At 42.2% G+C, this 11,401-nt stretch overlaps 1 protein-coding gene across 1 annotated transcript in view; it reads right to left on the bottom strand.

Moving 5' to 3' along the window:
• Positions 1–224: 224 nt before the first annotated feature.
• Positions 225–11,401, bottom strand: part of prim2 (DNA primase subunit 2) — a 44,210-nt gene continuing 33,033 nt past the window's right edge. The window contains exons 11-14 of the mRNA XM_080781367.1: positions 9,303–9,429; positions 7,502–7,584; positions 1,941–2,009; positions 225–647 (exon numbers count right to left, since the gene is read on the bottom strand). Of these exons, the coding sequence (XP_080637493.1) occupies positions 396–647; positions 1,941–2,009; positions 7,502–7,584; positions 9,303–9,429 (531 nt within the window). The 3' untranslated portion in view covers positions 225–395. The remainder of the gene's footprint in view (positions 648–1,940; positions 2,010–7,501; positions 7,585–9,302; positions 9,430–11,401) is intronic.

Below are 11,401 nucleotides of genomic sequence, written 5' to 3'. Positions count from 1 at the left end.
AAAACAACAGAGTGCATTCATACTTTTGTTTGTTTAACCCATTAAGACCCGAGTCCAATTCTACAAAAGCCTTCTAAATTAGTAGTTTGCCCACTTTCTAGGTTTTAAAAAAAGTAAGAAAACAAAAATACAAATAGCAGATGTACAACTTCGCAGAGCACTGTGGAGTTGGTACATCTCCTATTTCAAATAACCAACGAAAAAATGATGCTTTCTTGGTTTAAATGGGTTAAAATGCCTAATGACAGGCAGCAAATAACATCTCTACAAGGTTTATAATTGAGTAGAAAAGAGGTTTATGCGACTTTATTAAACATTTTGGACATGAACATTCAGGACCACCACCATACCACCATGACTCAGTTTAAGTGAATAAAATAGAAAATAGAAAACCATCAGGCATCTTGGAAGAAAGAATCCAGGTCCTCAGTCATCTCTGCCACGTCCTGGACGGGTTGTTGTGCTGGCGTCTCACCGGTCACAGCAGCTCCTCTGGGGGAAGAGTTCTCCTGGCCTCTCTGTGGGGGGTCCTGCCCTCTCTGTGGGGGGTCCGCCTCACGCTTTATCTCCTTCCCTCCACCCAGAAGCTTTTGGCTCTCTATGAAGTACTGGTTCGGGTGGCTCAGCGAAAACCCGGCGTCTTCGACCTGTTGGGGGGGAAATGTTCACTAGTTTGGGTCCTGGGGAGACATCAAATTTCTCTTTTGGGTCTCAGGATGGGAACTGTGGAGTTTGGCGGCAACAGGGACTGTTTGTAGTGCACTGTCTAAGGAGAATTGGCAAAATGACCGAGTTAATCTAAAAAGATCATGGCAGGGTGAGAGAAAGGATGGTAGGCTAGTGTCTCTTAGCATCTAGACATAGCAAACATTTCATATACAGTAATTTAATAAATGTCTAGTAGTGCAACATTCCCATGAGGAGTGCCGCTGATGCTCACATCTTAAGCATTACTGCCCAGTACAGATGACAGCAGGTAGCACACTGACTGCCTCATTTGTCTGCGTTAGCGTGTGTGTCAAGACTGAGGCTGCATTTCAACACTGCAACAATCACCAGCTTCCAGACACGGGGGTTACAACTCAGACACATTGCACAAACTGCAGTCAAGAATGGCCATGTTTGTTTGAACACAGAACGTGGCGTGACAGCGAAAATGGCCTTGTCTATACACTTGTTCAATGTTATCAGACCAAGGCGTAAACATAATATCAACTCGGGTTTCCGAGACAGTGATTCCACAGGCGATGGCGAAACGCCTGAAGAGTGTACCCAAACAGATCTACTTCAAAGACAGCTTCCGTTTGAGGTTTCAAATTGAACTGTCACTTATCAGATAGTACACATCTAGGTGCTATTATATCCACCTTCTATCCGCGCTTCTGTCGCCTCCAATCATTTCAGGAAGGAAAGGGCATGAGCTAAAAAGGCAATCATCGCCAACTTGCATTTAACACGCAAGCGCACGCACACACATTTTCCTTTACTTCTCTCTAAATCGGACTGATTACTGGCAATCTTGAGTGTCAATGAAAGTGTCGCAGACGGACACTCGACGGGGTCTAAAGTAAAAAGCTTTACATCAAATAAACGTCCATATGTGCTTAAATCATTCTAAATGCTATAAACATATCCTGAGAGAAGAGACTATGCACCCATTGAAGATTCTGACTCTCAAATGTACATAATTTTGATTGTATTGTTGTATTGTGCTTTGGCAATGTAAACTGTTTTCTCATGCCAATAAAGCCCTTTGAATTGAATTGAAATGATAACGTGATTCAAGTTTTGGGTTCCTCTACATACAGTGGCATGTCAATTCGGAGGTCCTTGACATGAAAATGTTTGCCTTGAGCCTTCATGCTAGAGTTGCAAAGCCATTCGCAGACTGACACAAGCAGCTCCGATTACGTCTACAGCCAAATGAAAGATGTCCTTACATTGTGTGTCAACTCAAAGTACTTCTGACACGCCAGCTGAAAGTGCATCCCCTTCACCAGCTCCAGGATCTGTAGAGGAATCAAAGACAAAGAGTACAGGTTATTGGAACTGCTAACTGCCAAGCAACGCGTTTGTCTTTTGATGGATGAAGCATTTAATGGCATGCAATGCATTAGAGGATAACAGAAAAATTCTAAATCCTAACCGTTTTCTGAAAACTTATTTTGCTATATTAGTGCAGCTCAAACCTTTTCATGTCCAGGACCCGCTTAGAATCATATGAATTTGTCTGTGTGCGCACATCTCAAAATATGTTGTTCTGTGGACCCCCAAAAGCAAAGATTTTAGTTTGCTTCAGTTCATTCACAACACCTGTGACTACTGTACATGCATATAATGGAACGTTGTCTATAAGTGGAAGCAATTTTGTGGGATGGGGAATTAATTCAACTAATTATAAATGAATTGGACTCAGCGGCAGGGTGGCGCCGGTAGCAATGTCGCCTCACAGCCACAGTAGAAGGCCCAGAGTTCGATTCCCACCGGGGACACTGTGGGCGTTGGGGCCATGTTCTCTCCTCCGCACTATCAGCGCCCACACCCTAAGTGGGGTTGGCGAAAGAGCCTTTCTGTGTGGAGTTTGCATGTTCTCCCCGTGTCCCCTAGGGTAGGTACCCTGACAAAAAAAAAACATGCAGTAATCCTGGCCTCTATACTGGCGAAAATAAAGATAACCTTTGACCTGAAACGGCAGATGTCGTCCATCCCATCACATTCCGCGTGTCAAATTAGTGTGATTTATTAAGTAAGCCGTGTACTGTAATAAGCAGGATAATGAACAGCAAGGCAGACATTAATGAGAAATATAAAACCCTTCAGGGAGATTCAAGGTCTTGAATCACCCTGAAGCGGTTTATTTCTCCTTGACCCTCTCATGAGATGCATGCTTTACGGAAAAATGTAATGTACTATGTAAAACACACTGAAAGATGTATTTTCTAAAATGCCAATTAACACTGTGTCTCTCTTGTATAATTATAAGCCATTAAAACCGGGAAATCATCCGTGTCATTTTAGATCGTTGCGTTGGCTATTCGAAAATAGTAGAGATATACAAGCTCACTTTGTGCCACGCTGCAAGCCTGTGCATCTGCTATTTTCGAACATTTTGAAAAATCTTGAAAAGTGTGAGAACTACTGATCCAGAAGGCATCAGTAATCGGACTTAATGGGATGAATGAAAAGGACCTTTCACATATCCAATTAACCACACGGCCTTCTGAAACCCACATTGCCATGGGCTGTAGAAAGTGCACTGGACAACTATGAAAATACGATTAAATGGATGCGCTGGTGGTTTAGCCAGTTAGTGCACCTGCCACATGGATGTGATGCTGGGGTTTCAGAATCTAGCCCTAGAGCTGTGTTACCAAACTTCCTGTCTCTTTGGACTCAACCTTCAAATAAAGCAGAATAAATGTTGCCTTCAAATGGAGGGTTAAAGGTTGAGGCTTCTGCAAAACACATCATTTGGCAGAGTGCACACGCACTGTACTACAACCATAGGCTGAGTTCTCCAGACACAGATCGCATTGAGAAGTCGCATTTTCCACACCTCACAATAGATTAGAATAATAAGATTTACGTTGCACGCACAACACAAATGTTATGCAGTGATAACTTTGATTTGGAATGAGGCACATCTTACAACTCAAATAAAGGCATCAAACGGGACGAATGAGGCACAAACCAAAAATATATTTTGATGCAAAACACACAATTTTCGGATTGTTTATTCATCGTGCCCCCAGTCACCATCTTTAATAAAGAGCAGTTGTAATGGCTATTTTAGAATGACAAATAGACTGCCAAATATTATGCATTATTGTGTATTTCTCTGCCTTCCATTCAGTCTCATTGAAGCATTCTCAGTCTAACTCAACTGCAGCTGTCAAGACTTGACTCCTCCACGCTGTCAGCAAAGGTATACTTATTTGTGTGTCACCCTTATCTTTAGCACAGATCCTTATATGAACATTTTGTATAGCATCTCTGTTAAGACAAGACTATATGAGAATAGGGTTGAGGAGGCTTGCGCCCGGAGGGGCTGCTGGAATAGGCAACTCTCTCTGTATGTTGTTACTCTGCTGAATCTTCTTAATACATTCTCAATACTTCACCCTGAAGAACTTCTGTCAATCCTTCATCTTTGGAAGATTATTTAATCTACAACACAGTGTATGAACTCTGGCCTGCAGTGCTACCGTTACCCCTGGTCAGGGGATGAGAGAGATTTGTTTCCTGACGAGTTGTTTCACACTCAACTCACTCTTAGCTTTATAATTGTGGTGCATTTCTGACTGTCTGCGGGCTAAACACTTGACATGGTGCAAGGCAACACACACGTCACACACATGCACATGGATAGACACACTGAAGGTTCTACTGTATGTTAATGGCAGAGCTGGTGCTGAAGGGGACAGAAGCTGGATGATTAATTAAATGTGATGAAAGACAAGTCCCCCCGAGGGTTAGACGTTCACCTAAATTAGCTTATACGTGCCATTTTGTTCTCCCGGTCGTCAATGGCTTACTTGTATTACAGGACAAATCAATATTTAACGACTTTGGCGTCACTATACTTTCAGAATGTCATTATAGCCGTGCATTTTGAAAGATTTGAGGGGCACTAGCCCCTCAACTGTTGGCACCGTTTGTTTTACATCACCATTATCACCTAATCAACATGAGTTGGACTTTAATATATTAGCACCCCTCACTTCACACAGGTGTGGTTTTTATTTAAAATAGGACGGTAAAGTTAAGTGGTTAAGAACTCCCTAAAAGCCATTTGGTTGTGAAACCGTTCCTGAGATAATGAAAAGTATCTAGTTTCTCGACACAAGGCATACCATTTCCAATACACATTTGAATAAAACCAGTGACATTGGGTACAGGCTTTAGTTACACTATTATTGGTCCGACAGTCATTAGATCAACAACTGACATCCATTCACGCCGATCTTGGTGAGATGTTTCAAATGCATAATGCGGCTATAGGAGACAACGGAAACGTGGGAGAAATCGGGAAAAATGAATCAGTACTTTGTGAAACTAGATTATAATCTAAATCATACCCTCTCTCATACTAGACTCAATATCAGAATTTATTGCTCCATTAAAAATGGACCATGAATTACTTTAATGTTCCTTTGAAGGTTTATAACTCCTGGAGAATATACTGCAAGAAAATAAACTTAAAAAGTAATCCTGCCACACTAATAGCCAGCGCAACACCCCATCCTTTGTCCACCTTCTCCTACCAAACCACACCGTTTGCACACATCTCACCATGCACAACACCAACAGCATGCCTGTCCACACATCAAGCACTACTTTGCATCCATGCAACTGTCATATTTACAGTACAATACACATTTATATGAAAGAACACATTCTTGCGCAAGACCACCAGCCTACGTCCAAATCGTCATCACTTTGCCGAGTTACGCCAACTCCGTTCACTTCATGGGGCCAGTCCAATGGCACATTGTAGTCTACGGTCTTCACAGTGACACACGCGTTACATGAACCACGCGACCGGGATGATTTCCAACCCCTCAATGTCCAACTTTGCCGCCTCTGCTCCACACCAGCTGTTCCTAACTCAGACCCCTCCCCCTCTGGCTGCTGTGCCGGACAGGCGAACACTCCACCTCACCATTGACAAACACCCCGTCGTGTTGACTAGACTACACTAATAAGGACACATGACGGCCACCGCCAGCAACAACCCGAAAAACACATCTCTCGCCTATCGAACGGCAAACGCCACACAACTACGCTTGGTGAACGCAGCTAAAGCAGCTGCCGTACCTTTTTTGTATCGCATCGCCGGGACTTGAATTGACAAGTGTGCGAGTGAGTGAGTGAGCGAGCGAGCGTGTGCGCGCACTACACATACTATTTACCCAGGGTGTGCGTGTGTCTACGATGGCCAGCCAGCCACACACACACACACACACACCACCTCTCATCGCCACAAAACGCCGATCGGATGCCAAGTTCTTCCGCGCATTCTTTATTTCCCAAAATTCCCAGTCCCACCACAGATTCAAAGTAACCAGTGACTGTGACTGTGTGTGTGTGTGTGTGTGTGTGTGTGCGTGTGTGTGTGTGACTGTGTGTGTGAGTGTGAGTGTGAGTATGAGTATGAGTATGAGAGTGTGTGTGAGTGTGTGAGTGTGTGAGTGTGTGTGTGTGTGTGTGTGTGTGTGTGTGTGTGTGTGTGTGTGTGTGTGTGTGTGTGTGTGTGTGTGTGTGTGTGTGTGTGTGTGTGTGTGTGTGTGTGTGTGTGTGTGTGTGTGTGTGTGTGTGTGCGCGCGTGCAACAAAACATAATAATTAATAATCAATCCGTTTCTACACAATACTGGGTTTACAAACACAGCTGAAACATGAAGTCTGTCAACTCCCACAATTTTCATTGTCTGAACCACTGAACTCAACTTAGAAATAATTGAAAGAGCTTACAAAGGGACTAAGTACTGTAATTATAGATCCCAGAGGAACCCCAGTCAGCAAAGTATATAGTGGTTAACCACTAAACAGACCCACAGAATCACGTGTGAAGTGAGGGGCGCTCTTATCATCGTACATCATCATGCATCATCTCATACTGGCCAATCAGAATGCCTGTTGCCTCTGATTGGTTAGCTGATTTGCTCGTTTACATGTGACGTAAATTCTCACGTCAATGTCAAAGGCGTTTAATGTTTTGATGTTTAATTTACGTCATATTTAGCAGACATTTGACCTGAATTCCCCTATCATTGTCAATAGCAAATCTTGATACGTGTGGGGACAAAAGCTGTTTATAGAAGGGGCTAGCGCACCTCAAAAATAAATGTATATTCTAGCTTTAACCCTCAGTTAAACTTTAACCCATCAGTGTTATTTTATGCTATTCTAAAACAACAAAAAAGATATAGCAGATATACATGCTCACACAGCAAATCTTTGAACACATATTTTTAAAGCGAACATTTCTAACTAAAATCTTTGCTTCTGGGGGTCCCTGGAACAAATTATTTTGATATGAGGCATCAGCGGCCAAATAAATCTGGGGGGGGGGGTCCTTGCAAGGTTTGAGCAGCACTGATAGCATTATAGCAACATACGTTTTTCTTTTAATTTAGACGTTTTTTTAATCAGCCTCTCCAGGAAACAAGGAGAGAGCCAGGTAAGCACGAGCCAGAAGCGTGCGCCAGAGAGCGAGAGAGCGAGAGAGAGAAGGGACATTAGAGTGACATGCAGCAAATGATCTACTTGGCCGGGGAGTTGAACCAGGGGCTCGCTGTCAGGCATCAGAGCCTACGCGCATATGGTACACTCCCAAACCACCGGGCTATCAGGCACCTCCGTAACAGGACTTATTTTCTTTCATGTTCACTGTAGAGAGACTAGGCCACTGTTATCATGGCCTGCCCCATCCATCCCCAGTGGCCAGACAGGGCTGGCAGTTCATCTGAAGATGTCTAGACACGAGGGCTAATACTGACCTGACTAATCCCAGTGGGAGAGACTTTATACGCCTGAAGCTTCTGTTTCAACAGCTCCGGGTCACTGTGGCGGAATGGGCATCCTAGGAAAAAATATAGAATAATTAAACATGTTAGCTGTGTCCGCCTAGATACAGAGAAGTAAATATGCATCACAACAAGCAGTGTTGGAAATGGACAGACTTGACTGGGGGGGACCCGAATAAACCCAGGGCAGGCATTAGAGAACATTAAAAGCCAATATGGTAATTATAAAGAAATGTTATATTATTTCCTACTGGTAAACATTTCCACATGACCAAATTGGGATGTTTTAACTACACAAAACGGTCCAACTGTCCAACCGGAGCTAAATGGTTACTTCGAACCAGTGGACAATGCCATCCTTAGATCCTCTCATAGGTGGGGTAATATGACCATTAGCACCAGAATTGGGAGGGGGTAATGTCATATTTCACAACATTTTAAGACAAGTAGCAAAACATTACAGACAAAGAGTTTTGGTGTAGAATAGAGCGTAAAAACTACTTCTAAAAGTAGGTGTGGCACAACACCCCTGGCTATTCTCTTCTCTGAAAGGATTCCAGCTGATTGTTTAAAGTTAAAGCATGGGGGAAAAGCCGTCGTAGAGTAATCATTTCTAAAACGACCGCATGAGCTCACAGCTGTGCTCTGAAATCCATTATTTCCTATGGCATGAGAGGCACCACCAGCGAGGCAGGACAGATAAATTAAGATACAACCCCTCAGGCAACGTTTTGCAAGCGACACATCACTTTGATTTAGCTGATTGAGTTGATTTAATATGAACGTATGAAGATGAATCATTTTACAAGCCATTTGACTGTATTAACTTTAACGTTGCATTTTGTGTGGTATATCATACAGTACATCAGGGGAGAGAGAGGATTACTACAGGAAGATGCCATGGCATACAGGTGAAGTGAACGACATTAACCTGTTAAAACCGTGAAAGCATCTGTGTCAGTTTTACACACACACACACACACACACACACACACACACACACACACACACACACACACACACACACACACACACACACACACACACACACACACACACACACACACACACACACACACACACACACACACACACACACACACACACACACACACACACACACACACACACACACACACACACACACACACACACACACACACACACCCCTGATTTACAGTAGAAGGCATTTGTCAGCCTTAGCTCAGGTCTTAGTGGGTTAAACATGGGAGATTTTAATTGGGGTATCAAAGCCCTTTGAGTATATTCTAACACTGTTAATATACCCAGTCCCTTGGAAGTTATCAATGTCTTTCACTGGTTTCCAGCACTGAATGCAAGAAAGAAAAAACATGCACATACAATACACATAGGGCTATATATAAACACAACTAGGGGTGCAACTAATCGATTATACAAAACAATTATATCAATTATGATGACATCATTTGATTTGTTTTCAAAGTAGTGAAAATAGAAGACCTGCTCACAACAGTGTTTTGTACAGCCAGGAATAAAACAGGGCTTAAGTAGTTAGTTAATCCTACTAATCGATTAAAAATAAATCTGATTATTCAATTAATGGGCAAAGTAAATCTATAGAACAATCGCTAAGAAAATAATCAATAGTTGCAACCCTACTACACACGCACACACAAATAGATTTTCATTTTCTTTGATGATAAAAACCACAGTAATTTGCGCATCACTCCTGCCAAGGCCAATAATTGAGAGCAGAATGGCTCATCACATGCGTAACAGCCCCCTGACTCACCGTGATGGTCGCCTTGGCTGGGTGGGTTCGACAAAATCACCTTCATGCAACTGTAGGGGGTATAATCTGTCCGCTTGCCTTCTTTCCCAAACATGTGGCGGACGCTGTAGGCATACGCTTTATCAAACTAGAAGGAGAGAGGCGGAGAGAGGGAGACGGAGAGGCAGAGAGGTGGTGTTAGCGAGGATCGGAGTGGAAGGCAAGGTTGGGGTGAAAACAGACATCGTCGTACATCATGTCATTTGCGACAGGGTGTTTTCATCAATGAAATATAAAGCTATTAGAGGGAACCTGCTGTGGAGCTGCAGACAGATGAGGCCGAGCTATAAGGATAACATGGCCCTCTTCCCTTTCCCAGTCATATTTGTTGCCTTGTAATTTTTAGCCACACAATAGTCTTGATTTCATACCGTCACAGAAATGAATGTATTATTCTATTTACTATATTATTTTTAGGTCAGTTTGTTTAGTTTTAGTTTTTTTACTAAACACCAAACAAAATTACTTGTCTTTTAGTTCTACTGGATCTCTTCTCCACTAGTACCTCCTGAACATTTTAGTCTAGCCTTTATTTGGTGACGAAATTGTCAATAAATGTAGTCATAGTCTCCATTTACTTTTTCAGTGAAAAATACGAACATTTTTCGTTGAACACTGTTGACTGTAAAAAAAATATTTACACCCTTTGCTGAATGTCAATCAGTCAAGCCACATCTGTATGCCCAAATATGTCATTGAGCAAATATTTCACTTTCCAGTCCTTATAGAGAGTAATACCAACAAAGTGGATCTTATCATTACAGTTATCAGTTCTTTACACTCAATTCCTAATCTATAAAAAGAAAGAAAATTAAAGGTTTTTTAAAATACTACTATTGGTTTATGAAGCACTGAATTTATAGGTTTATAGAGTCCAAATACATTTGTGGCGTTGTGCTACATCAGAAGCATCCAGACCTCTTGGGTCATCTGGAACAGGCCTACTTTCTGAACCCAGAGTCAGAACAAAATGTGGAGAAGCAGTGTTCCATTTCTAAGACCCTCCCAGAATACTGTACTGCAGCAGGTCAGCTACAACTGACAACTCACTGCTTTTAACCGATTAAGACCGGTTCTCAATCCATTTGAATTCACATGAGAACTGATTTAGAAGCCATTAGAAGGCAGGTGGAATCGGCCTCAGGTCTGAATGGCCTCAGTGTTCTGTGTAAAGGCACTAAAGTTAACTTTCCACCTGTTGAGAAAAACCAGTTGAGATGACACTACAACAGGACTTGAATTCAGGGAAACTATAAAAGGTTGAATGAATGTCATTTGGTGAAAAACAGAACTGTATCTACAGCACCAAAAAAGCAAAACATCAGAGCACATGTGTGAATATAATTGAGAAAATATGGTTTGGGTTTAATCCTGTGGTCACAGTACTCAACATTCACGCTGAGAACATTTAATATGTTCCATCTAAAAGTGTGAATTACAGCTTTCCTGCATTAATAACCCTACTGACACATGAGGCCATCAAAAGTCCAATAAAACAACTGAACTTGACAATGTGACTACTTGTACCGTGGCTATAATACCGTCTAGGCGTCTATAAAAACTAACCAATCAAATAAATTATCGGTTGGGTCTAGGCATTTAAGATGCTAAATCCAGATTTAAGATCACCTCACACTGTACTGAAATCATTTTAAGAGCTTCACCACTGATCATTTACTGCACCTTTCCATAATAATTAAAATTGGGAAAAGGGTGCGGTATAGGGAAACTTTATTCCTGCCTTTACCACAAACGGACTTACATTTGCAAGCTTAAGCTCTATATTTAGGTAACATATTTACATCTTTTTTATTTTTTGGTTAGTTTATTCAAATACAATTCCAAAGACAGGGTAATCTGCAATTTAAAGCACTAGGTCTCAGAGTGGCGCTTGTGGACCCCCAGGGGTCCTTGAGGGGGTTCAAGGTAGACCCCAGCAACATGAGGAACAGGTTCAAGAAAGTTTGACAAAGCTACTCTTATAGGTGGGGTCCCTGGCACAAAATCTGTAAATGGAGGTCTGCCACCTAATACACATCAATGTGGAGGTCCTCAACATG

Source organism: Protomyctophum bolini, assembly GCF_963924005.1.
Source record: "Protomyctophum bolini genome assembly, chromosome: 14".
NCBI classification, from domain to species: Eukaryota; Metazoa; Chordata; class Actinopteri; order Myctophiformes; family Myctophidae; genus Protomyctophum; species Protomyctophum bolini.
Note: the sequence above shows the minus strand (reverse complement) of the source record. Positions and strands in the feature narration are given on the sequence as shown.